The sequence below is a fragment of the Podarcis bocagei genome, assembly GCF_964188305.1.
Source record: "Podarcis bocagei genome assembly, chromosome: 7".
NCBI lineage: Eukaryota > Metazoa > Chordata > Lepidosauria > Squamata > Lacertidae > Podarcis > Podarcis bocagei.
In genome coordinates this window covers 60808391-60836309 of record NC_138132.1, presented here as the reverse complement: position 1 = coordinate 60836309, position 27919 = coordinate 60808391, and the positions used below count along the sequence as shown (strand labels likewise).

The following is a 27919-nucleotide window of genomic DNA, read 5'->3' as shown; positions in this document are numbered from 1 at the left end:
CAGAAGCTGTATTTATGATAAATATGCTACACGCAGCAAGACGTTTGTTCCCATTTCCATTCTTGCTTCTGTGAGGTTGCAGTAAAATCATCAGGCTAAGGTTGCTTTTAATTTGAATCCGATCAGTTTTTCCATCTTGTATTTAGTATCTGTATTACAGACTGGGCTTTAATTTTCTAAATGCCTGCATGCTACTGAATGTGAAGGCCAAGGTTAAATCCATCATTGCTTTCTACTTTGATCTTAGGGTCTGTTGTCAGTGCCATTTTTACATTAAGTTACTTTACTTTTCCCTCACCGCTATCCCTCATAAAATGATAGTGATAGTTACCTTAATGAAGGGCTTTACACCCAGAACACACCAGACCCATGTACATGCACTGGCCTGTATGAACTACCATATCTTGTTCAGTATTGCCATTCTGACGGGCAGCAGTTTACTCAGGTTTCACTGAACAATTTAAATATTATTTTTATGTGGTGATAATGGCAAATTGAACGTGGGACCTTCTGTGTGCAAAGTTGGTGTTCTACAGCTGAGCTGCAGCCCCTTCTCCTATCTATTGTTGTCTCCTGATCTCTGACCCACCTGTGTGTGTGTGTGTGTGTGTGTGTAACTCAACAACAACCCTCCATTGTGAACATTTGCAATCGCTGCTAAATAATCACCAGATAACCTCAGGGTGCACACAAATGAACCATCAGTCCATCTACCACCTATTCTTAATGATTTAATTTCACGGAAACAGCTGGTGATGTTCGGGTTCATAAAATAGATATTCTCTGTAGATATTAATGAGGTGTTTATTTTAAAAGGGACAGGGTAATGCCCAATTAACTAGACCAGAAATGTTTCAACTGTCAGAATATGTCTTCCTCAGCAAAGAATGTGACCGCAATATGATGTTGGAGGAGGTCGGATAGTCATATATTGCCTTGGTGTAGAACAGGGGTTGGGAACTTTTGACCCTCCAGAGGTTGGACTCCACAATCCACAATTGTTAGCCATGCCAGCTGGCGCTGAGAGAAGTTGGAGTCCAGCTACACCTGAAGGGCCAAAGGTCCCTCATCCCTGTCTGTCTGTTCATTTCCTGATGTACGGTCTTAAAGCCAACACAGTGTGGGCTGCCATGATAGTGGTAGAAGCACTTATTCTTTTTCCCCAGGCCTTTGATTGATTGAGTTGATTATGTTTCATTGTTAGTGTGCTGCCAGATTTACTGTCTGTTGGAGTGTGTTCACTAAATGATAAACAATGTCACTGATTTATATTACTTTTCTTTAGTCTCTTTTATGGTATAATTTATTTGTGTTTATTTATTTTAAGTCATTCGGAGACCTTCTTAGGGTAACAAGCAACTAATAAGTGCTAACATCAACAATAACCTCCCATCTTTTCTGCTTTTTAGAAATATTTGCTCTTCAGCTCTTTAGTCCTCACCCCAGCTGAAATGAAGCTTACCCTCACTATTGCCATCCCTCCTGTTATTGCCTCTCCCTGCTGCCCAGCCTGGCAAAATTTAGGTTTTATGCATGTGGTGCTATTCTGCCAAGTTCCATGTCTAGCGATGGTGCTGGGTTGCCTCGGACCAGCCATCTTCTCTCAGCCTAACCTACCTCACAGGGTTGTGCTGAAGATAAAATGGAGAGGGAGAAAACCATGTACACAACCTTGGACTCCTTGAGGGAAAGGTGGGATAAAGTGGAATAAATAAGTTCACATGTGCAAAAGCTGCCAGTGCTTTATCATCAGGCTCTTGAAAGATGAGCACATAGAGCACTGATATTTTTCCTGTCACTGGTGCCCTCTCAGCAAGACCTTCAAACCCATAGCCCCAGATGTCCAAACACAAGGTGACTCCCTATATATAACAGATGGCCAGTGACCTTTAAGGATAAACTGCTGAAAAATAGTAAAGAATAAGCCTACTATATCATCATTTTACTCTAGTTTGGTTTTTTTCAGTTCCTCAGCAAGAACAGATCTGATGAGCAAGGTAGCCTTGAGGGAGTTGGATTTTATTTCCAGAGTTGTGAGCGTAACAAACTTTTATTTCTTCTTCTCCTCTCTTTTTCAGTTCTGTTGGGTTAGCAAAAGCAGCCCTAGAAGCAATTAATGGATTCAACCTCTTTGGCAATCAGGTAGTAAAAATATTTAAGTATTTGTTCATTTTCCATTTTTAATTAACTGCTTGTTCTTCAGTAAATTGCTTTCATTGCAGATCAAAGGACACCTAATATCCATATGGTAAAGCCTGTTCACTCTCCAATTTTCTATTATTCTTTTTTAAAGAACTAGGCTAACAAATTATTTCTTTCTACTTTAGATACAGGATTCAAAGGCTAACAGAACCAGCTCTTTCCTCAGTTAACAGAAGTTACTTTTCCTTTCAGTCATTTATTTAACTCTTGTGAAAATGAAAAGTATAAATTTTTTGCTGTTCTAGTCTTTTGATCAAGACATTAAACAGCTCTGGCTGCTTATACAAATACTCTTTCCATTTTTCTGTTTTCAGCCTCTGATACAGTACACCATCACTTTCTTTTACTGACCTTCTTAAGGGTCTCCCCCCATACCCCCTATCAGATAATTTGGGAATCCATTGAATAGCCATGCTTTTCATTAATTGCTCCAAATCTGCTTTGATATGCATAGCCTTCTCTTGATTATCACAGAAACTGGTCCTAGCTCTGTCTCACTCTCTACGTATTATATGGCCATTAAAAATGAAAAGAAAAGGCAAAAGCACAAAGGGAAAAGGTCTAATGCCTTGTGTGCGATCCGTATGTCCCTAGTTTAGAATTGTTTCACAATAGAACCATTTTCAGAAGTAAAAATAAAAAATAATAAAAAATTGTCCAGTAGCACCTTAGAGACCAACTAAGTTTGTTCTGGTGTAAGCTTTGTGTGCATGCACACTTCTTCAGATTACTTCAGATGCACACTTCTTCAGATACCTTTCATGCATGCATGAATCATGGTGTGCAAGACCTTATATAGACTTTTGAAATTGTCCACCCTGTAGCTCAAGACCACCCCCCAAAACATCATACATACATCACAGAAGAAGGCGGTCTCCAATAGAAATCCTGTTTGTCAGGACACCTGATAATGGTCACTGATTGCTTTACCTGGGCAGCTTGGCTATTCCATTTGAGATGCTAAATACTTAGTTCCTGAATCCAGGTCACAGGCTCACCCTATTCATACACAAATATGCCCTTAAGACAGGATTTGTGTGCAAAGAGACAATGTGGAGGCTTCCCCATTTCCTTCCTCACTGCAGAGGAATATTTGAGCTCACTGAAAGAGTTAAAACAGCTTCAGGATTGCTTTCCTGTACTATTTCAGACACGTGGTTTATATACTTATGTATGTGTTTATCTTGTACATTTATTGTCTAAAAATATTGGCTTTCCTACTCTAGTGTGAATTAATTCTACTAAAAGTGCAATAAATTGATAAAGTATTAATCATGTTGTGTGCGTTGGGTTTCCCCCACATGAAATGAGCTGTTTTCATTTACAAATCAAAAGTGCAGGATAGATAGCTATATAAAAAGGTAAAGGGACCCCTGACCATTAGGTCCAGTCGTGGCCGACTCTGGGGTTGCAGCGCTCATCTCGCTTTATTGGCCGAGGGAGCCGGCGTACAGCTTCCTGGTCATGTGGTCAGCGTGACTAAGCTGCTTCTGGCGAAACAGAGCAGTGCATGGAAACGCTGTTTACCTTCCCGCCGGAGCGGTACTTATTTATCTACTTGCACTTTGACTGCTTTCGAACTGCTAGGTTGGCAGGAGCAGGGACCGAGCAACGGGAGCTCACCCCGTCATGAAGATTTGAACCACCGACCTTCTGATCGGCAAGTCCTAGGCTCTGTGGTTTAACCCACAGCGCCACCTGCGTCCCAGATAGCTATATAGCTACACATTAGTAAAGTTATTATTAGCTATATATAGGAAGACTGTACAAATGGTAAAAAAGAAAAGAAAACCAAGGCACTAAGGGTTTCTTAAGGATTAGTGACATACACCCCCCCCCATGGTATCAGTTTCTTTTTGTGGAAATATTGTCGCCTTTGTTTAATCTGAGGACACCACTGTCAAAGAGACCACTGGCATGCAGAGCAGCAGACACACTTATCTGAAAAGCTTAAGGCTTCTTAAAGGGATTCAGCTTAGTTTTAACTGGATCCTTATGGTGAGCACAGGGCAAAGTGTAAACAGCTACCAGGAAAAAAGAACCTTTCATCTTTAATTTAACTATGTCTTAATCTGGGGGATTTGGAAGCTTGAGCGTTTGCAAGTAACCTCTGTTTGGCCTTGAAATAACAGAGCTCATCCTTCTTGCTCTCTGAATGCTTTCCATGAATATAGAGCTGATTTGTTTTACAAAATGGATCCATGAAATCCATGACTTAGGCCTTATTGCCTTACGTTACGTTTATCCCCTACCCCAGTACAGAAGACCAGATCTAAGGTGTGTCCTGCTGTGTGCATTGGGCTAGATACATGAGACAGGCCCATGATGGTCATGGAGGCCATAAACTCCTGATTCACTCCAGGCAAGTCAGCTTCAGCATATATGTTGAAGTCCCTGAAGACCAAAAGTCTTGAGGGGGTGGGTCCTCAACACCACCTCTGAGACTACCTCTGTCAACTCAGGGAGGAAGACTGTTAGGCAATAGGGTGGATACTGCACCAGCTAAATCCCACTCCTGTCTTGAGTTTCTAATGTCTAATGTAACTGCAGGATAAAGTACCTGACCAGGGAAATGAAATCCTTAACGGTCACAGCTACTCCATTTTCCCACCTCTCAAAGCATGGTTGACACTGACCTAGAAACCTAGGGAGATTTACACCTCCCTTCATCCAACCACATTTCATTTATACAGGCCAAGTTGGCATGTCCTTCTAGGATAAGGCCAATGATAACAAGACCTTTCCATTGACTGACCTTAGCATTTTTTGCTTCAGCCCCGTGAGGGCTAAGATAAGCCTAAAATATTTGTAATGCTGGAAGATGGATAGAACTAAAATGTCTAACCATCTTTGCCCTTACAGATAGGTAGCCGTGTTGGTCTGCCATAGTCAAAAAAAAATATAATAATAATTCCTTCCTGTAGCACCTTAAAGACCAACTAAGTTAGTTCTTGGTATAAGCTTTCGTGTGCATGCACACTTCTTCAGATACAGTGGTACCCCGCAAGACGAATGCCTCGCAAGACGGAAAACCCGCAAGACGAAAGGGTTTTCTGTTTTGGAGGCGCTTCGCAAGACGAATTTCCCTATGGGCTTGCATCGCAAGACGAAAGCCCATAGGGAAATGCTGGCGGTCGGGAGCAAAGACTTTCGCCCACAGCCGGCCTTCAGAAGAGGACCTCTTCTGAAGGCCGGCGGGGGGCAAAAGTCTTTGCTCCCCCCGCCTGCCTTCCCCCCACCTGCCCCGGGCGATCTTAAAATGCTGGCGGGCGGGAGCGAAGCGTTCGCTGCCGACCCCCAGCATTTTAAAATCTCCAAGGGACAGCAGAGAAGTCTCTGTCCCGGGGAGGTTTTAAAATGCTGGGGGTCGGGAGCGTTCGCTGCCGACCCCCAGCATTTTAAAACGATGTTCCGAAGTGGGGGGGTGGGGCGGGAACAGCTGCCCCAGCCGCCCCTCTTCGGAACGATGTTCCGAAGGGGGGAGGTGGGGCGGGAACAGCTGCCCCATCCGCCCCACTTCGGAACGATGTTCCGAAGGGGGGAGGGGGGGCGGGAACAGCTACCCCAGCCGCCCCACTTCGGAACGATGTTCCGAAGGGGGGAGGTGGGGCGGGAACAGCTGCCCCATCCGCCCCACTTCGGAACGCTGTTCCGAAGGGGGGAGGTGGGGCGGGAACAGCTGCCCCAGCCGCCCCACTTCGGAACGATGTTCCGAAGGGGGGAGGTGGGGCGGGAACATCTGCCCCAGCCGCCCCACTTCGGAACGATGTTCCGAAGGGGGGAGGGGGGCGGGAACAGCTGCCCCAGCCGCCCCACTTCGGAACGATGTTCCGAAGTGGGGGGGTGGGGCGGGAACAGCTGCCCCATCCGCCCCTCTTCGGAACGATGTTCCGAAGGGGGGAGGTGGGGCGGGAACAGCTGCCCCATCCGCCCCACTTCGGAACGATGTTCCGAAGGGGGGAGGTGGGGCGGGAACAGCTGCCCCAGCCGCCCCCCTTCGGAACGATGTTCCGAAGGGGGGCGGGGGGGCGGGAACATCTGCCCCAGCCGCCCCACTTCGGAACGATGTTCCGAAGGGGGGAGGGGGGCGGGAACAGCTGCCCCAGCCGCCCCACTTCGGAACGATGTTCCGAAGGGGGGCGGGAACATCTGCCCCATCCGCCCCACTTCGGAACGATGTTCCGAAGGGGGGAGGGGGGCAGGAACAGCTGCCCCATCCGCCCCACTTCCGAACGCTGTTCCGAAGTGGGGAGGTGGGGCGGGAACAGCTGCCCCAGCCGCCCCACTTCGGAACGATGTTCCGAAGGGGGGAGGGGGGCAGGAACAGCTGCCCCATCCGCCCCACTTCCGAACGCTGTTCCGAAGTGGGGAGGTGGGGCGGGAACAGCTGCCCCAGCCGCCCCACTTCGGAACGATGTTCCGAAGGGGGGAGGGGGGCAGGAACAGCTGCCCCAGCTGCCGGGCTTCGTAGCGCTGCTGCGAAGCCGGGCGGGTGGGTGGGAACACCTTCTGAAGGCGGGCAGGGGGCGAAAGTCTTTGCTCCCCCCTGCCTGCCTTCCCAGGGGCTTTTAAATCGCCCCGGACAGCGGAGAAGTCCTCCGCTGTCCGGGGCGATTTTAAAATGCCGCCCGCCAGCATTTTAAGATCCCCCGGACAGCGGAGAAGTCCTCCGCTGTCCCAGGGTTTTTTAAAATGCTGGGGGTGGGAAGAAAAGCCCTTGTCCCGCCCCCCAGCCTTCAGAAGAGGTCCGGGGACAGACTGTCCCCGGACCTGGCCTGAAGGTGGTTTCCCTAGGAACGCATTAATTGATTTTCAATGCATTCCTATGGGAAACCGTGCATCGCAAGACGAAAAACCCGCAAGACGAAGAGAATTGCGGAACGAATTAATTTCGTCTTGCGAGGCACCACTGTACACTGAAACAGAAGTTGCCAGATCTTTCTATATAGTGAGAAGGTGGGGAGGGGTATTACTCAGAAGGGTGGTGGGAATTGGAGATTGGCAGATAGCTGAGATGAGCCTGTTGACGACTCTTAACGACTGTAATAGGTCTTACAGGAAAAGGCAAGGGGTGAGAATCTTTGCCCTGGTCAACACCTCCATTGTCCATCACCACAGCACCTCTTTCTCCCTTCTCCTCCTTTTCTAATTCACTCCTTTCACCCCCATCACCTGTATAATACCAGTACAGGACTTTAACCAGCACAAGAACCAAACATGGAGCCCTCCCAGATGTTGGACTCCAGCTCCTGCCAGCCCCAACCAGCATTGTATGGTGCAAGTTGTAATCCAACAACATCTGGATGACACCACATTGACTCCTCTTGAACCAGAACAGTTGAGCTATAGTCAGTAATGACAAATATTAATTGCACTATATATCAAGGTAATCATTAAATTACTGTTTAGCCACTCAACTACTTAAAAAATCTACTCAAGAAATTAATAGCCGAGTCCAATCCCTACCACTCAGTTAATATAATTAATCCTCTTCAGCCAGCTGAATTGTAGTCTTCACTGTAGACAGCTGCAACCTTTCCAGCCCAAGCAGCACTTCTAGGCACATTCTTCCTACCAGCTCCTCATATAATTCATGGATCAGCATTCACAGAGACCAGAACCCTGCCCCCCTGGTGTTAACCCTTTGGGGTGACCCACTTTGCATGAAGGCCTTTGGGTAAAAAATGTAGCCCTTGAAAGTCATGGCCACTGCTGTCCTCACTTTTCGGACTTTTTGAGGGCCTCTCTGGGCCTCCTGTCAACAAATTCTGTGGTGGTTAACTGCTTTTCACTTTTGGCATCAGTAAGTGGTATGCTGTTATGATCCAGTTCTTCCCTGCTGCTCCTATACAAAACATAGCCTTTGTCCCCAAGGCTTAACATAGATTATATGGCTATTTCCCTCCAAGAGTAACAGGTACTCTCCTTGCTATATTTTATACTGAATATGATTTCTCCATGCCACTTCTGCCACTAATCCTTAATGCTACTGGAATTTCCTCATGGACCACTAGCCCAGGACAACTTCTTTAATTTCTCACGGTTGTCCCAACAACTGTCCTGGTGGAGATTTGTGGTGTTGAGGCACCCAGCTGGAGGTCACTGAGGAATGGCCTATCTCAGCATCCTTCAAGCTGCAGAAAGAACCCCCACCCAACTGAAAACAATTTGTTTGCATGTTCAGTTTTGTCATTTTATGCTAGCGTACTTCCCACTAGGCTTAGCCTACACTCATCACTCCCTGTAATAGTAAGCACAAGTGGTGAGTACTGATAGAAATGGATCTCAAATAGAGTTGCTGAAAAAGAGGAATCCTTATGCTTGGGGGAGGTCTTGGGTTTACAGTAAAACCCCCCCAACTCTAAAATCTCTCCCAATCTTTTGGGGACTGAGCAAGGTAGGAGCCAAAAGATGGAAAACCAAGTAGGTGGGAGGAGGGTGTGGATTGACTTATAACTTACAGTATCCTGGAAGAGGGCACTTATTTGTTATAAACTATCAAAGCAGTTCACAACAACTATACATAAAAGCATACAATAAAAAACACATTAAAATGTTGTTTTCCCTTTACAAGGGAAGAGTTCATCATGCTCCCTGTGTGATGGTGTGGGCGTAAAGCTCAGTGTGCTCAGTTTGCTCTTGATGAATTCTGAATGTTTTTCTCTGTCAAGATTGAAGTGGTTCTCTAGTAATAAAAAGTGAAAATGACAGTAGTCTTACTTCCTCTCATCCCTTTCTGGAGCAACTCTCTTGGGTCATGTCTCATTGCACCTCACAACAGTATAGTAATTTTTGTTGACTTTCCCTTGCTTATCCATGTATCTAGTTCCATGCTTTCAAGCAAGCTTTGGGCTCATGTTTCTTGATGATATGCCTAAAACATTTCATTAAACTTTCAGGATTTCCAATGAGTTTCAGTAGAAGTAAGTAATAGGTGCATTAAAAACAGAGGTTATTGCTTTTCAGAAAACCAAAACCTTTTACAGTGGTAGCTCGGGTCAAGAATTTAATTTGTTCTGGAGGTCCGTTCTTAACCTGAAACTGTTCTTAACCCGAGGTACTACTTTAGCTAATGGGGCCTCACGCTGCAGCGGCGTGATTTCTGTTCTCATCCTGAAGCAAAGTTCTTAACCCCAGGTACTATTTCTGGGTTAGCAGAGTCTGTTACCTGAAGCCTCTGTAGCCTGAAGTGTCTATAATCTGAGGTACCACTGTACTGGAATCTGCTTCCAGCAACAACCCCTGCATCCTCACAAAAACTGCCTCTGAATTTTAGTTACTTTTCAGAGCACTATTCCAGGAAAGAAGAACAACAACTTGAGGGCCACATTCCCTCATGGGCAGGGTCCAAGAGGGCACAGTCAAATGGTGGGCAGGGCAAATGTGGGAAAAGTAAAGGATGTGACCCTTTCCTTTGCAAAATATGCTGCATTCTAGCCATGCAGAAGTCAGAAACAAACACACACATAATCTCTACATCTTCCATCAGGCAAAAAAAGGGTGTTAATCACAGTTCAAGGGCACTTTAAAACCAGTCCAAATCACTTGAAGGCATTGAGCAGAGCCAGTGAGGGGCATAATTTAGGGAAGAGGCATGGCTTGGGGAGAGTCTCAAAGGCCAGATAGTGAGGGCCATGGGGCTAATTTGAGCCCCTTGTCCCCCCAGGCCAGAGGACCACACACTGTGCTATTTCATTTGGAACTTGGGGCTCCCACTCGATGGAATAACCATCCCATGTACACATTAAAATTCATTGTGGGTTGAATAGACCTGCCCTAATCCTAGCCTCTGCTTATCCATTTAATTATTTTTATGCATTTTACTCTCCCTCCCCTTGGATCTGGAATCACTGGCTGCTGCTCTCTTTCTGTGCTACAACATTTTCTGATCATGAAGCAGTTGCTGTAAACAGTGCAGTTAGATTTTGTAGCATCGTTCCCCCCCCATTCCTCCCCCACACTGATCACACACTTGAAACCATGTAAATGAATGTACTGTAGATATATTTGAGAACTATTTGCATGTCTGTTAAGGAGCAAGATGACATAATTGCAAATCTTTTAAAAAATCAATCTAGGGTTGTTGACCTACGTTTGCCTTTGAAATACTGCAATATGGTTTTTTTTAAAAAATGCACAAGATAGAAATTATACTGTACGCGATTCAGTAACTCAGAACCAGTTGTTTTTTCTGTGAGATCTCTGACTGATAGAAAACTAGCTGTTGTTAAACTTTTTAGATGAACAAATACTGTCTCAACATTTAGAAATGATCAAGAAGTTCTAAAATTAGGATTGGCAGGAAACAAAAGAAATTATATCTTGTAAAATTCTGTTCTATTAACAAAATGGAATAAACCTTAAATGACCTGAAAAATAAAATTTAAGTGGCCTTCAACATTTGTGTAACTTTCAAGAATATATTACACGCTAACATTTTGTGCACATGGTATTTCCTGCAGTTTCACAAGCAAAGAATCACACATCCTTGCCCCCTAGGAGCTTAAAATCAAGCCTAGGAAAGACAGCAGAGGGAAGGGAGGGAAATTTGAGAGTAGCAAGGGATGAACATGAGCTAATGCAGTCACAAATGCTAGCATCTGGGCCACCGTGAGCAGGCAGCACCTTTTAGCAGCTTTTAGGAGGGTTCCAGTGTCTCAACAGGGCACAGCACTGCATTGATACCTGCCCTGGTTTCCCTGTACGGGATGGCTAGGTGTGGAAACCACAATTTTAATGTCTCATAGTGCCCCAACAACACATAACTCGTAGGGCATTGTAGCAGAATAAAATGGTGGCTCCCAGTGCTTGGCACTGAACACAACCCTGCTTCTTGTCTCTGCTGTCTCCCTACCCCCAGCTAAACCTGCAAGTCAGAGAGAGCCCACCAGAGGCCACTTTGCCCAGAACCCCCTCAAACCTGATAGGGTCAGACCTATGCTTCATAATATGTTCAAATCATGGGATGCAGCCTCCATACCCCATTGCAGAGAGTTCCCTTGACCTTGGGAGCAGTTTTTGAAACAAGACGGAAAGCCACAGAGCTGCTTTTGCCAATGTCCTACAACTCCCATCAGCTCCCGGCAGCACAGTTGTGTTGTAGTCCAAAACATCTGGAAGGCACATGGTTCGCAAAAGCTGCATTATGGGGAGGGAGGAGGTTGAAAACCCCTGTTCCACATCTGGTTGTTTGCTTGCAATTGAATAGGTTCCCTGGCATATTCCTTTGTTGGGATGAGGGCAGGGTCATTTCACCACGTCGATGTTTTCTTTCCAAGATCTAGCGGATCCAGTAAGCATGGGAGCATCTGTCAGACACTCCAGCTCATTTGTTTCTTTTCACGAAGAATTAAATTTCTGACTTTGACATATTTCATAGGCTGAAACACAGTAGGTGGGCAAGCAGCTATTTTGCTAAAACTGTTTGTAACACATTAGTGGTACTACAGCACAATTTTAGCTTCTGCTACTAATTTGTGTGGATCTTGTCATCTGTTGCACTGTCAAATAAGTGTAAAGCACTGAGCATGTGCACAAGGACTGCTGTATTGCCATAGCTACAAACCATGGCAGTGCACTTGCACTCTCAGCACAGTGGCCAACTGACCCAGGACACAGCAGCAAGGTGGGCTTATACTTTTGGCCCAGAAGGGGCTTCTTGACCCAACAGGTGTGGTCCCACAGCATTTTCATATTGATGTCTTGCATTTGATGTACCATCACCAGTGTGATGCAGTGTTTAAAGTGCTGGATTAGGCCCTGGGAGACCAGGGTTCAAATCCCCACTCAGCCACGGAGCTCACTGGGTGAGACCTTGGGCCAGTCTCTCAGTCTTACCTAACTCACAGGTTTGTTATGGAGATAAGGAAGGGGAGAACCATGTATGCCACCTTGAGCTCCTTGGAGAAAAAAAAAGGGATACAAATGCAATACCGTAAATACATAAATAAAAATCCCTACAAATTCTCCTTAAGCTCCTTGTTGGTAGTAGGATTTTCTAGATGCATCCAAACCACTATCCTGCTTCCAGATCTGTATTCTTTGATCAAATTGTTTTTAGTCGTCAAGTTATTGACTTTAGAATTAAAGCTTTTATCTGTTTGCTAGAGGTGTAATTAAATAATAGTGGTAAAAAAAATGAGAAGATTTAAGTTTCTGTAATCTCAAGTCTCTTATCTGCTAACTGGTTTTAAAATGTCTATTTAATCCCCTTAATATTAGTGAAATGGTATTATGTACATTTTTTTTGGAAATGTCATTGTCTATCTGAATTTACTAGTATATGATTGCTGATAGCAATTATAATATTTGAAGAACCCATTCACTTTTCTTGTCTTTGCTGTGCCAGGCTTGGGCTGTCTATATCCTATGTTGTGTTAATTTTCTATTCCATTTACAGGGTTGCTCATGGTCTGTCATATTTGTAGACCTTGATGCCCACAACCGGAACAGACAAACTCTTTGCTCATTACTTCCCCGAGAATCAAGGTCCCATGTAAGTAATTATTGATGAAACAGAGTTTAACAAAACATGGAGCAAATGCATCTGGGTATAGCTATTAGCTATACTGCCAGTTTAATAGTCTGTTTTTTATATATATTTGCTAAGCAAGATTTATAAACCCCTTAATAATATATGTGGTTTGCATAAGAGTATAAAATATTCATTTAAAAGTAGCAACATTAAAAACAGTAGAGGAAATTAAATTATGAAAATAGGGGTAAAACTAACAGTTTATAAAAGAAATAAACACGATAAACTAAAGGTCTGCTGGTCAGGGAGAAATTACAATTTGCTGTTTTAAGTACTACTGCACGAGAGAGATTTTTCTAGATAACTGCTATACGTCATTCACAACAGGGCAAAGAGCAAAATCCTTTCATTTTGGAATGAGCACTTCTTCCCCGCTCCTGGGGCTTGAAAGTGGGTGCCACATTTTCCGGGTCCCATACCCCTCTTGGCTTCTTTCAGGACCGCAATCTGCACTCCCTTCTTTCCCCCCTCTTTTAAATCATTTTTTATTAATTTTCCAAATTATTAGAAATCAAACCAAATTAGGTTTACTGCTCCTGTTGCAAACATATGTCAATCATTTCCTCCCATAGCTGCATCATTTCTTCTTTAGTGCTCAGTTGCCATCCTTCACTTGCCATTCATCTGCACTCCCTTCTTTGTCAGACCAAAAGAGCCCTGCTTGCAAAGGGGAAATAGATCACCCCATCTACCACTCCCCATCGCTTTGCTTGCACATCATACAATGATAGGGCAGGTCCACACCATACATTTAAAGTACATCAAATGCACATTACTTTCCTCCGAAAGAATCCTGGGATTTGCAGTTTCCCCTTCACAGAACTGCAGTTCCCACCACCCTTAACAAACGAATTCTTTGTGGGAAGCCATGTGCTTTCAATGTGCACTAAATGTGCTTTAAATGGTACAGTATGGGTCTGCCCATAACAGCATTGCTCCATCTTCAACTTTCTTTAAGATGTCTAACAATATATGTTAGCACCCAAGTGGAAAACCTGAATATCCATTTATCTTCTTCCACCTCATTTTTTAATCACCTTGACTGAAACGGAAGATAAAATCAGCTGTTAAGTCATGACTAGTTGCATGTGAACACTGATAAGGATGTGCTCTTAGATGTATATCAGAACATACATGCTATTCAAAGTGGCTAGGTGGTACGCTCATCCTGGTGAGAATCTGTGCATCAAATTCAGTCTTGCAAGTCACACACACACACACACACACACACACACACACACACTGCATATATGCACAAGTCTCATCATCTGGACTGAAACATATAATGCACTTTTCTATTTCTAATAAGCACATTTGCATAAACCCATGTTCTTTAGGAAGAGAACTGAATGAGTCTAGTGTGGAGTGTAAAAACCCTGAGAGTCTCAGCTGTATTTTTGTCATGGACTGGCTAGATGCAGAGGAGCAGTGGGAGGAACCAGCTGGGGAACCCCCAAGGGAAGAAGGCCCAGAGCCTGGGGATTGGTGGTGGGACAACGATGAAGAAGAAGAAGAAGAAGAGTTTGGATTTGATATCCCGCCTTTCACTCCCCTTCAGGAGTCTCAAAGCGGCTAACATTCTCCTTTCCCTTCCTCCCCCACAACAAACACTCTGTGAGGTGAGTGGGGCTGAGAGACTTCACAGAAGTGTGACTGGCCCAAGGTCACCCAGCAGCTGCATGTGGAGGAGCGGAGACACGAACCCGGTTTCCCAGATTACGTGACTACCGCTCTTAACCACTACACCACACTGATGAGTGATCAGAGGGATCAGACGGAGAAGAGGAGGTATTGGAAACTGAAGAGGTAACAGGGTTTAGTGAGCAGGAAGAGTCTGTGGCAGAGAGCAGTCCAGAATCAGAGGCAGAAGTGGAGATGAGAGGAAGGGGGCCAAGAGATGAAGCAGGCTGATAAGAAAGCCAGGCTGTCTCCCCCTCCTGTGACAGACAGCTCCCTTTGCCCCTGGTCTCCCAGAATCAGCAGAGTCATGAAGAGGGTGGAGCAGAAACAGGCAAGGTGTTGGAATCTCAGATTGCTTGGGAAGGAGAGCTGTGGGAAGGCGGGGACCTTCGGTCCTCACAACTTCCTCATTGGGTCAAGATCTACTGGGAAGAGTTGCTGTGCCCACTAGGTCTGAACTGTTTTGTTTCTTTGAAGAAAGAGTTAACGTCACTGACACCTTGTGAGTTATCGCTGACCAGCTCCCGACACCCGCCAGTTGTCACACACCTGACAATTTTTCTTCTTAAGGTTGAACTTCTAGCCCTTCTAACCACAGAGATAAGTTTTAAAATGGGAAGGCATATAGATGTGGTTAATAAAATAAAATGCAGGCCAAATGTATATGAGGTATTTAAAAAATAAATAAATCTTTTAAAATATATAAATCCAGACCTTTCCTTTTTCCAAGGACCAACTTAAGCCTTTTGCATTTGAGGGCAACAGTTCCAAATCAACATGCATACTTAATGTTGTTTGGCTGCTGCTGAGTTCATGAAAATTTATATTAATTACATGCACCTGAAACATGCAAATCAACTTCGGTTCTCCAGCTCATGGCCTATTTGCAGCATGAATTCCAGAGCTGAACATATTATCCACACTTATAAGTTGTCTGCATTGTCTCTAAATGGTGTAGGTGGAAGGCACAGCCCATGTTTCTTCCCTCTCTGGGTGTTAGACCTCTAAAAAATTATAGTTTGGGGGATCTTAAGGACAGGGGTTGGTAGTTTACATGTTGGCTTTTAGATTATTTTCTTGGGGAAGGCCCTGCTGTGAGGCCAAGTTAATATGACATAAGATGTCTTTAATCAAGAATGCTATTTTAGTGTTAGGTACTTTTCATTAGCATCACAGTGTGCTCTTGTTCATCATCTTAAAATTAACAGTCATGACATGATGCCTTGTTCTTCATTCCTGGATCTGGTAGCATTTCCACAAATTAAGCAACACATTAATCTTCACTGCTAGCGCTGCATTTGCCTCATGGAAGAATTAGAATTTAATTTTAGAAAATTAAAAGAAAATGGCACGGACAGCTATTTTGTTTATATTTTCTTTCGCTCTTGAATGCTGCAAATAAAATGTATTTCCCTCGGGACTGTTGATTTCAGCATTGCAATATTTAGTTCACATGCATCTGAATACATATGGATCACTAACACAATGAAACGTATTCTCTATACCGTCTCTCCTGGTTGTAAACTTTCAAGATTTCTTTCCATTATTTCTCATGGGATTTTGAATAACTGTCATTCAGTTAGCTTATATTTTCTGCAGCCCTGATGTTAAAACTATTTTACCTAATTTATTGGTTTTTCTCCAAACTCTTTTTGCAAAGGAAGCCTCCTTTGGGAGTTTGCTATTTGCTCAATATATATTAGCGTATTAAAAAATGTGCTGATTACTGAGACCTCTCTAGAGTATCAGTACCAAATTGTTGCTGAGTATCTCAGAAGTAAACAAGGAACAGGGATAAACATGGTTCTTAAGTAATTATAATATTTCTTTAAATGCTTGAATGCAAATAGTTTTAGGGCTTGAGACGATCTGTGCAATTGTTATAGATGCAGCAGAAACAGTTGGTCCAATGTGGTTTAAAAAGGATCCAGTCCAAACCTTGATGGGTGCTCCAGAGGGTACACAGAACTCTTATACAAAGTGTTTTCAATTTCAGGGTCAAAGCAGCTCCATTCACACATTCTCACTTTCTTTAGCAAGCAGCTCCTGACACTGAAGTATGAGAGGAAATCTCCAATCATTGGAGCTTCATATGGAACACCAAAGGAACTTTGGATTAGAGTTATTGAATGTGGGGGATTTTATGTGTAGCTATTAAAGTAGGGGTGGGAAACCTTTGGCCTACAGGCCAAACAGGTAATGCCAGGTGTGGAGCAGGTAAAATATATGGCTGGATTGGTTGTTCAGGCTCTACAAAAAGCAGGATTGAACTCTCTGCTATGCCAGTGTGCCAACTTTCATCTGTGCATAGGACAACCTGCCTGACAATCACCTGATGTCATTATGACATCAGATGATTGACAGGTGGGTCACGACACCCCTCCGGTCAAAGTTGACTTGTGGGGGTGGGGGAGATTAAGATTTGGTTTGCCATGCCAACAAAGTTTCCAACCTATGTATTAAAACATAGATAAGTAGTTCCCATTATCTAGATTCCATTTTCATGTTTCATTTCGCTCTGTATCATCCATAATTTAGAAAATATCCCTTTTTCTTCTGCCAGAACACTGATGCTGCCCTCCTGCCCTGTATTAGCTATCCTGCCTTTGCTGTGGATGATGAAGCTTTGTACAGCCAAACAATTGACAAGGTGGTTAGGAAGCTGAAAGGAAAATACGGATTCAAACGGTTTTTGAGAGATGGCTATAGGACTGCATTGGAGGACAAAAATCGACATTATTACAAACCAGCAGAAATTAAGGTAAAGGGTCTGTTCATGTGATACTGGAAAGGATTGGCTTATGTGTGCCCAAATGTTTGATGTACACATAGGATTTGTTCCTTCTTCATTGAAATGTGTTTTTTATGATTACCAGGCAAGGAAATTCCAGGTTTGCCCACTGAATAATTTTTAAACTATTAATTACCTTGACTCTGAATGTCAGATTCAGATTTCTAATTAGCTTCACTGTACTGACATGGTTGTGTATGCTTGAGTGCAGATTCTATTAGTGCTTCCTATATAATCTATTGGTTTAACAAAAAATTCTAATGTTAGGTTACTTTTGATCAGATTTCCTTGTTGATTCCTCTTACATTCCCACCTGTCAAAATATTTATTTTTTATCTTAATGCAGAGGTGGGGAACCTCAGGTCCTCTGGGCCTCTCTAACCCTCAGGACTCTTCCCAGGCCACCCCATCTCACCCTAGGTCACACCCCAGGTCTCACCAGCCTTGCTTCACACACTCCTTTTCCCTGGAATGTGTCGTCTTGCTGACCTTGATGCTGAGATGAGTGTGTTTGTAAAAACTCTGACTTTCCTACCCGGAATGTAGTCCACTATACAAGAGTCACATCTATTACTCCTGCTTTTGCCTGTAGTCACATCTACTTTTACCCCTGGCCCTCCCCACCGCTAGCATGTGGCTTCTGGAAGATTGGTCATGTGGCTCTCAGGCTGAAAAGGTTCCCCACCTCTTACTTAATGGAAAGAAGCTATTGCAACGACTGTTTTTGGGACTTGATGTCTTAGAGCAACGTTTACTGTACAGATTACCAAGCAACTTCACTATAATTGAAATTTGTTCCAGGTAATCCATTAGCAGTCTTGGTTGTGAGATTAGATGGCTTTCAAGTTCCTTCTAAAAGTACTGTTCTGTGATTCTGAAATTTGTTCCAGGTAATCCATTAGCAGTCTTGGTTGTGAGATTAGATGGCTTTCAAGTTCCTTCTAAAAGTACTGTTCTGTGATTCTGTGGTATCTGAAGAAGTGTGCATGCACACGAAAGCTCATACCAAGAACTAACTTAGTTGGTCTTTAAGGTGCTACTGGAAGGAATTTTTTTTATTTTGACTATGGCAGACCAACACGGCTACCTATCTACTACTGTGATTCTAAAGTTTGCGATGCACCTTCTGGTAGAGCCACAGCTCCATCTGTTTTGCATGCAGAAGGTCCCAGGTTCAACCCCTGGCATTTCCAGTTAGGGCTGGGAGAGAACCTTGTCTGAAATCATGCAGAGTTGCTGCCAGTCAGTGCAGACAATGTACGGCTAGATGGAGTAATTGTCTGACTCATATCATGCGGCAGGCCTGGGAAAGAGGAGACCCTGGAAACTCATGTCCAGTCTCAGAAGACCAAAAGGGACTGGACAGCCCATTGGTTGGGCTCATTATCCAGCAGCTTCATTTATATAGGAGAGGAAATATACAGTTCTGTGACCTATTATGAATCTGCCTTATACCAGGCCAGATCATTTGTCCATGTAGCTCAATATTGTCTTCACTGACTGCGAGCAATCTTCAGTGTTTTAGGGTAGAGTCTTTCTCAGCCCTGTGTTGAGTTGCTAGGGATGGAATCTGGAACTTATGCATGTAATGTACATGCTATGTCACTGAACTCCCTAATTCCTGACCCATTAGCCATGCTTAATTGCTCAGGAGTGGTACATCTCCACTCTGTGTGCTGACATGCTCCACCCAAGAATGAATTGAGATGTGAGCTATCTTTCAAGACAGATTATCCCTATGAGTGGGAATGGGGGTAGGGGGAGGAAGTAAGGCAGGGCAAGTGGTACATGAGAACTTACATTTTTGAGTTAAGCCTGGTTTAACTATTTTAATCCTGATTTTGCTTAGTGAAATCTGTGGAGAAAGACAGAGGTTTAGTTTCAAGTGTTCTTTTAATCCCTGCAAAAACTTCCAAAATGGAGAACAACTTCATTCTATAAAGGGGAGCAGAGAAGAGCCAGCAAATCATATGAACCATTAGCCTTGGCACTTCTTTGCAATCTATTTTTAGCGAAGGAGACGGTTGTGGTAGCTTTGGGTGTGCAGTACCCAGGAGTGCTGCATCAGCACTTTTCTCCCTGATTGATTTGTTTAGAGGTAAATGTGCTTACATTTCAAACTCAATGTACAGTTTGTTTCCCCCTAACAAACAGCTGAGTTATTTATCATTTTATTTAATTTCACAGCTGACTACAGGCTGGAGTGTATTAATAACCAAATTTCTATGTGCTTCAGAGTATTAATGTTTGCCATTAAAGGCTGTCTGAATAGAATCCTTGCTTTTCCTTCAAATGCTTTTGTTTTTGCCTTTTTCAATTGAAATGAAAATTTCCTTACTGAGAATAAAAAGCCTGTGATGCATTTTGTGCATAAAATGAGGCTACAACGCTTTTTGAAGCAAGCTGAAATTTCCCTCCTCCTTTTTTAAAAAAAGTTGTTGCGTCTAAATGAATAATTTGTTTTCATGTTTATCTTTGGTTTCTTTGATGTAGTGGGAAATTTGAATAGATTTTCAGAAGCAACACAAATGCATCTTAAATTCTCCCCTTTTCTAATTTCAGCTCTTTGATGGGATTGAGTGTGAATTTCCTCTCTTTTTTATTTTCATGATGATTGATGGTAAGTATGACTTTACTTTCTTATTCTGTCAGAGATGAGTCTTGGAATTCAGTAATAAAATGTTTTTAGCAATCCAAGAGGGAAGGCTATAATCTACTTATGCCAAGGTTTTCAGGGACAGTGTTGCTGCCAAAGTATAACTAATGGAATGATTTCAGCTCTTGTAGAATAAACTTATTTTCTGTTATGAATTTTATATCTGAGTGTGCAATGCTCCATTGTGCACATCAGTTTTTACTTCTGAGAAGAGCACTTGGGTTTGTTTATGGCCAGGAAAATTTCAAAAGTTCTGTTCTGTCCCTTCACCGCAAGTCTCCTTCCCGCAAATACTTTAAGCTGAGTTTCTCTTGTTTCTGTCATCAGCAACGGCATGTCCTGTTTTGCTGCCTGAGGCCAAATGGGAAGATGTTCCCCAACTCCTGCCCCTCCCAGGTCTCCTTTACCTGGGTTGCGCAGTGGCGCCCACAAAGCAGTGGCAGCAGCAGGTTCCAGTGAGATCTCACGAGATCTTGTGGAGCTTTCATGCGATCTCGTGAGGTGCGTATGGCAGAATCAACTTCAAAATGCAGAAGTGGATCAGATATCCATTGAAATGAATGAAGAAAGCTGTACACTCATGAGATTCCCTTGTGCTCTAGGCATGCCTCTAAATCATTGTGACCCTCCAGATATTGGTGGACTACAGCTGCCATCATTCCTGATTGTTGGCCATGCTGGCTGGGGGGGGGGGGCACACGTTAACCTCTCCTCTTCGTACCATCAGTGTCCTTATAACTTGCTTCAAAAGTACTAATTTATTGAGTAGCCGTAAATGAATTGATTTGCCATGCAAATGTCCATTTTGTCCAGCATTCTGGTTCTAGGAGTGGCCAGTTTGATAGGTTCAGGAGAGCCACCAGCAGGGCATGAAAGCATTCACCTTCCCTGGGTCTTTATCCCCAGCAGCTGATATTCAGCTGACACATGGCCTCTGAATGTGAAGCCTCCGCTTTGCTTCCATACCTGGTAGCTGTTAATGGACTGCCCATTTTCTAATCCATTTTTAAAAGCCACCTAAGCTAATTGTAGTCATCACATCTCCCACAAGTCAGTTGCGCATTGTTTGAAATAGTTTCTCTTGTCAAACTGACAAAATACTTTCTTACAAGCCATCAATTTCATTGGGAGACTCTAAAAGCGTTAGTTGTTATCTGAAAGAATGAAACATTTTTTAGCCATCCGGTCATTCCATACCATTCCCATTGCACACTATTCATAATTTTATCGTGTCCCTTTTTTGTGATGTAACAATTAAATTAAAACGAGAGAATGAGGAGAGAATGCTGGCATGCAGGTTCCTTAGATAGTTTGATTTCATCTTAGCCGTGAGCTTGTGGGGTTTTCTTTGTATTTATCATGCGTAAGTCTCTCCTGGGGCTCTTTGCCCTCAATCTGCGAAGTTAAGAGATGAGCAAATTATCATAATTCTTCATTTGGAGTTTCTGCAGCAAAAGAGCATGGATTCCATTTTCTCCTGTAAGTTGATGGACATTAGAGTTTCCAGATCAGGATGTAACTTAGTGATACAGCACATGCTTTGCATACAGAAGGGACCAGGTTCAATTCCTGGCATCTCTATGAAGGGCTGGGAAAAACTCCCTTCCGAAACCTAAGTTCCAGTGTGTTCTGTAGCAAACATATAATATTGCATTTTTTCCTCAATATTCATGCAGCATTGGAAATATGCAAAAAGAGAATTCCTAGCTAAAGCCTTGTGAAGCCTGGCATGTAGTTAGCACCTTTTGAATGATTAATGAGAGCATATATGTGTCATAAATCTTTTATAAAACCCGTGTAAGGTAAGTGGGTATTATTATCCCCATTTTACATGTGGGAAGCTTGCTGAGATGGTGATTTGCCAAAAGTCTCCTAGCTGAGTTCATGGTTTAAGTGAAATTTGAATCAGTACTTCCTGGCTCAGATTTAATACTCCTTGCCACTGTACATGAGCAGCTGATTTTTTTTGGTGTTTTTTTTTTAATGTAGCTTTCCAGGACAGTAATTCAGTTTGTATCCATTGAAAGAGGCATTTGCATGTTGAAAAATTAGCAAAGCGAAGAAAACAAAAAATCAGAGAAGACTATGAATTTGAGCCCTCTGGATAGGAACAGAATAGAATCCATTATGCTCAGCACCTTATATAATGGTAGTAATGGCAGTAGTGAAATTTCAAACTTTTAATTGAAACCTATTGTATGTTTCACCTTTACAGTTCACCCTGTGCCACACTCTGACTTCACTGTATTATTTATTTATTATGTATTAATTTTAACAATTCCTATCCCATGCTTCAGGAAAAAAGGTTAATATAACAGCTTACAACACTGGGTATACAATCTAAAAAGGGAGGGCAAAAAGGAAAATTAATAGGGAGGGAGGAGGAAATAAGCAAACTCAGGTACAGGTTCTTTGTTACTAGTTCTTCTAATGACCGGATGCTGTAGGAATGTTCAAAAAGAGGAGAAGCCAAAAGTTGCTGGTCTCTCAGCTGTGTCCATGGAATGACCCTGCATCCCTTCTCTTTCCACCTACCTTTTCAGCCTGATATAATGTAATGTAATGGCGGCTTGATAGAGTACCTTAGTTTTGGTGATGGCAACTCCATGAAGGATCAGTCTATCAATTACTATTAGCCATTATGGCTAAATGGAGCATGCCTGTATATAGACAGTATACCAGATGTTGCTCCTGTTGATGTATAGAGGCATCTGGTGGCTGTCCATACTAGAAACAATGCTGGGCTAGATGGAACTTTTTGTTTGACCGAGTAAGAAAATTCCTTTGTATCTGCCATTAGGATTTTCATTTATGGAAGCAGGGCCTAAAGCCACAGCACTGTAAAAAAATGGTGAGAATAACTACTGGTAAAAATAACTCTAGCTGAAACCTCATCTAGTTCAAAAGAAATATTTTTTTTTGCTTTGCAGCCTTGGTCTTAAAGGAAATATAAAATCTGGAATTGTATATGCAATTTAGTTTCAAGGAAAGGGGGAAATGGAACAACCAAGAAGTGTGAATTACAGACAAATGTCACCAAATGAAAATCCACACTGAGCATGTAGGAAGTCAATTTGCCACTGCATTACCTCTATCTGAGAGGGGAATTTATTTTCAGCCAACAGACACTAAAGTAGTGGGGATGAATGCAACACATGAAAAAATGACTTTGTGGACTTTTGTGGTAGCTGGATTGAGAAGAGCATGCACAGGGAACAGATTTTGTAATTCACTGGGATTGTTCAAGCACTGAAGAGTTTGAGGTTCATAATCTCCCATTCCTTCCTCCTCTCATGTGTTGACTTTTCCTTGCAGCAGATCACACTTTGTCGATTTGCCTGCACTATGTTTTGCTCTTGACTGGATTGCCAGAATTAGATCCTCACTTGCAAGCAAGCACAAAACATAGTCAGTAGTCACATGGAACCCTAAACTATGGTTTAACATTACATGCACGAGCCTCATGCTGGCATATTTCCCTTTGCTTCTATGGTGCAGTCATGAAAAGGAGATCAGAAGCATTTCAACCAACTTTGGTTTGTTGTTATGACTGAACTGGGACAAACTGGTTAGTTTTAATTGTGGATTGTCCAAACAACCCAACTTCAAACTGTAGTCAAGGATCAAGGCTCATGCTCTTAACTCTAATGGTGTTTGAACTAGACCACAGCTTGCTGGGTTGGATAAAATGGCAAATTATGTTTTGCAGGGTGGAAATCACTAATTGAACAAGGCAGGAGGCCCCACATGAGCCCAAGGCTCCCTGATACTAGTTCCCATTTGAATGACCCCATTATTGCTCACAAGAGCACTTCAAAAATGGCCTTCCCGTCCAACCATCACGGCGCAAAATATCTGAAATGATGCTGACACTTATCATAAGCACTATCTTTTCTTAATTGTTCCTGTAATTGCTTTTAGGAGTCTTCAAGGGTAACACTGAGCAAGTCAAAGAATATCAAGAGCTTCTGGATCCATTGCTACAGCAATCAGCAGAAGGTATGGTGCAGCAGTGGCGCTGGAGAAATCTGAACTTTTGCAAATGCAAATGATGGGGGTGGCCCTACAGCATGGAACTGCAGCAAGTGCCGATCAAATCCCAGAGAATAAGCTTATGTTCTTACAAAAGCAGAGCTCCAGGCCAAGTGTGAACATAAAACGTGATTCATTTCTCCAGTAAAATATGGCTCATCATAAAATGGAGTTCATTAACTGGTGAAAGAAACGCTGATAGGTTAAATGTTAGGTTTGCGCCCGAATCATTTCCCGCCCCCACTCCTGCTGTTATTTACTCAGTTGTATGAGAGACCTTATAGCTAGTAATTAGAAAAGCCTAAGTATGTGATCCATTTCTTTAAAAAAAATTATTTTAAGCATGGAAAAGCTTTCCATAATATATGTGTTTTAATTCCTGCTGTCAATAGAGGTGGTTAGCCATGAATATGATACACTGGTTGCAGTTTGGTACATCAGAGGATGGAGAGACCACACATTAAACTAGGCATGGCAATAGTTGCTCGCTTCCCTTTCTTTATGTAGTTGTTTCTCGCTCCCTTTTCTGGCACCTCCTGCCTTCTAACCCTTCCCAATCTGAAAACGTGAAAAGGTAGTTTCAGTTCCTTCATACAGTAAATAAAATCCAGAGGAGGCATGTGGGATACCCATTCAGTATTCTTTGCAGCTCAGAAAAGGGCAGTGATTGCTTTCTCCAGACTTTGGATTGCACCGTATGCTTATGTCAGCCGCCTCCTGCAACTTAAACAATTTGGGAAGAATGCCTAAGATGTTGCTCCTTCCCATTTCTTATTACATAAATTATGGAAGATCTATCATTTACTGAACAAAAATTTTGCTTATAATCTCATACATAGCACCCCTTCTCTCATACATAGCATTTAACTTCCATTGCAGTTGTGTGTGTGTGTGTGTGTGTGTGTGGTCATATTTGATTTCATTAAATACACACACATGCCCTCACTCACCCTGTACAGTATAATCAATATTCTGATTAATAGCTGTTGAAGCGCAGTTAATGAGGGCAAAACTTGGGGGGGGGGAGGGAACTCCCTATTTTAAAGAAGTTTCAGTTTAAGATCACGTTCATCTGCTAAAGACTCCAAACAGTACTTTTGATTGGGATTACTTTGTGCTGTATTCACATGCTCAATTTACACAGAAGTTCTAGGGTGAAACTAGATGTGAGGTGGTCATACACTTATCTTGCTGCTTCTGTAAAATAGATGTGTTTGCAATCCCCCCCCCCCTACTCGACCTGCTTATCTCTACTTCCAATCACAGAGTGGAAAGCAACTTTAAAAGAGGGAGAGCGGTGGACAGGGAAAGAACTGCAGGCAATTGGAGACTTCAGCTCCCTTGCCCTTTTCTGTCCATGCTGCACTTTTTATGGCACTGCCACCGTCACATCTAGTTTGACCTTAGCAAGAAGGTGCAAACAGGCAGACTTCTTCCAGTGTAACCAACCCTCCTCTCCATTTTGTTCCTCGTTTGCACAAGAAAACTCAAGTGCACCCTTTAAATAGCACATGGGAATTAAAAGTGTATAGCCTTATTGTAGAGGACAGTAGCTTAAATGCAAGAATCCACAACTAGTTCATGTATTTTCTCTTTCACTGATAAATACATCAGAAGTGACTGAAAACATTTTTGCTTATCATCAGCCTTCTACTTTTTTCAATCCAAGACTTAGGTTCATTTTTATTCTTGCCTGAAGCTTTTGTACTCCTTTACCAATAGCAGTTGTACATATTTTCTCTTCTGTTGCACAAGAGCAACAATAGTACCTCTAAAGAAATGCAGGGGATTTTTTCCCCTCCCATCTGTAAAACTTTACTATTTTTTCGGAACCAGTTTATAGGCACTGCATCTGTTCAGTCAAGAAGAGAGACATAAATAAACCTGTGCTCAGGATAGCAGTTAAGTGTTCTTAGCTGACTGGCATCGAATTATAACTAGGAACGACAATCAGCAAGTTTTTACTTCATTTACGTTGTGCATAGGGGATACGTTTCCTCACTTTGTAATAATGTAATTTTACATGTCTTTAAGTACATATTTTAAAACTTCGCAGGCTTTCCTGTTGTACCTAAGTATTATTATGTGCCAGCTGACTTTGTTGAACTGGAAAAGAAAAATCCTGGCAGTCAGAAACGATTTCCAAGCAACCATGGGCGAGATGGAAAATTCTTTCTCTGGGGACAGTCGCTTTATATCATTGCAAAACTTCTTGGTAAGTAGACACCTGCAAAAGTAGAAGAATTTGAGTTTTCTCAGATTTGATATGTGCCCCTGCCTGCCTCCAAAGTTGTATTTGTGTGACTACGAGAACTTTCAGACTGATGGCCAGTTCAGATTTAACACATTAGCCCAATTGAGATAGAATATTCTTGAACCAACGATTAATCCGTTTAATGGGCAGAGAATGAACCATTCACCCACCTGGTTTCTCCTTGCCTCGCCCCTCATATCCCTAGCTTCAACACTGGTGGTGTGACTTGTTTCCTCTCACAGCCAAATTAGAAAAGTATGGTTTAAGCAAGGCTTCCTAACCAGGACATGAAGCCAGAGTAAACAGGGGTTAAGCTACAGTTTCCTGGTGTAAATGCAACAGGAAACTGTGGTTTGAACAAGCTTCACCTTCAGTGCTGAAGATGGAATTGTGGGAGGAGTATGTGAGCACATGTTTTTTTCATGGTTTATTGGCCTGAGATCATTATCTCTGAACTAGGTCTTTGTACACATTCAAAAATATTTCTATCAGAATGGATAGCCTGTGCAGCTTTCTTGTAGGTAGCCCTATGAGCCGAAACTGGATTCACGATCACTGTAATTCACAAAACCTGCTACAATCACCATGTATGGATAACCCATTCTGGAAAAATATGTTCAGATGCATTGAACCATTGAAATACCAGCTTCTACAGTCCATCGTTTTTCTGGGGATTTATTCAAATGCCAAACTTTAAATCCATTGCTTTTTTATTCTTGCATGCTCCAGAGTAATAATGATGACAAATGCTTTTGGTTATAAAGAGACAAATGATGAATTGTTGGTGATTTGCTTTCAGTTGACGGTTTAGTAAGTGTTAAAGATATCGACCCAGTGAAGCGTTACATACCTCCCCAAGATCAACGGAACGTTAGCATGAGATATTCAAATCAGGTATGAGTGTGTTTAAAAAAATACAGTTGAGAGGTGTGCCATTTATTAATATGTTGCAGCAGTAGTAATATTGCATTAGTCCCTGCTGGGGTTTGTTCTGTACGAAACAAATACTAAGAGTTCAGATGGCGTAAGTGAACTCTATGCATCCTCAGAGAAAGTGCTGGGTAGACATTCCTTTTGAGTGGCTTGTTAAAGTTTCTGGCTGCCCGAAACTTTATTTTATTTTTAATAGATTGGTATACTCGCCTGAACAGAGCAAGCTATAACTTCAGATAATAAAAGGCAAGGTGAGGTGGTGTTATGGTCACTTTTAACTTCATGGACCTGTTTGTTGCAGTGTGTTTCTCCTCTGCTGGCTGGGGAAAAAATGCCCACATGGTTTACTTTTTCAGAGGAGTATCTGCTCTTTCTTACTTTGGGCAGTTGAGGTTGTAGCATCAGCCAGGTCTTCAGAAAAGCTTTCTTGAAGAAGTGGCTCTCTCCTCTCCCCCAACATTGTGGCACACTAGGGGTCAGATCAGTCAACTAAGTACATGCCAGCCCCTCCACCAGTGTATTTGCCCCTCCCCATATGTGTGTAATGGGAGGGACCATGTGAATAGGCCTATGATGTGAACCACATGGCTATAGGTTAATTTTATTATTTTATTTATCTATTTATTTATTTATTTATTTATTTATTTATTTATGTATTTACTTATAATATTTTATACCTCTTAATGTGCATAGACCCGATGACAGTGAAACCGAAATATAAATACTTGTCACAAAATAAAGCAAAGAAGCAATGAATACATACCGTTAAAAACAGAACAGTGCAGCAAAACATTATAATCTAGGGAAAGCCTGCTTATTCCCTTCCATAAGTAGATA

At 42.6% G+C, this 27919-nt stretch overlaps 1 protein-coding gene and 1 long non-coding RNA gene across 10 annotated transcripts in view; both read left to right on the top strand.

The window, feature by feature from the left end:
- The window catches only part of PHKB (phosphorylase kinase regulatory subunit beta), a 142534-nt gene that overhangs the window by 65557 nt on the left and 49058 nt on the right, over nucleotides 1–27919 (top strand). For all 9 annotated transcript variants that reach the window (XM_081201136.1, XM_081201137.1, XM_081201140.1 and 6 more), the window contains 7 exons: nucleotides 2079–2142; nucleotides 12602–12697; nucleotides 16980–17177; nucleotides 19770–19827; nucleotides 23785–23862; nucleotides 25952–26110; nucleotides 26949–27043. In XM_081201136.1, coding sequence (XP_081057262.1) covers nucleotides 2079–2142; nucleotides 12602–12697; nucleotides 16980–17177; nucleotides 19770–19827; nucleotides 23785–23862; nucleotides 25952–26110; nucleotides 26949–27043 — 748 coding nt within the window. The remainder of the gene's footprint in view (nucleotides 1–2078; nucleotides 2143–12601; nucleotides 12698–16979; nucleotides 17178–19769; nucleotides 19828–23784; nucleotides 23863–25951; nucleotides 26111–26948; nucleotides 27044–27919) is intronic.
- On the top strand, nucleotides 2161–8910 carry LOC308590941. Its single transcript, XR_014009954.1, has 2 exons — nucleotides 2161–5040; nucleotides 7272–8910. It is a non-coding gene; the product is annotated as an uncharacterized lncRNA (long non-coding RNA).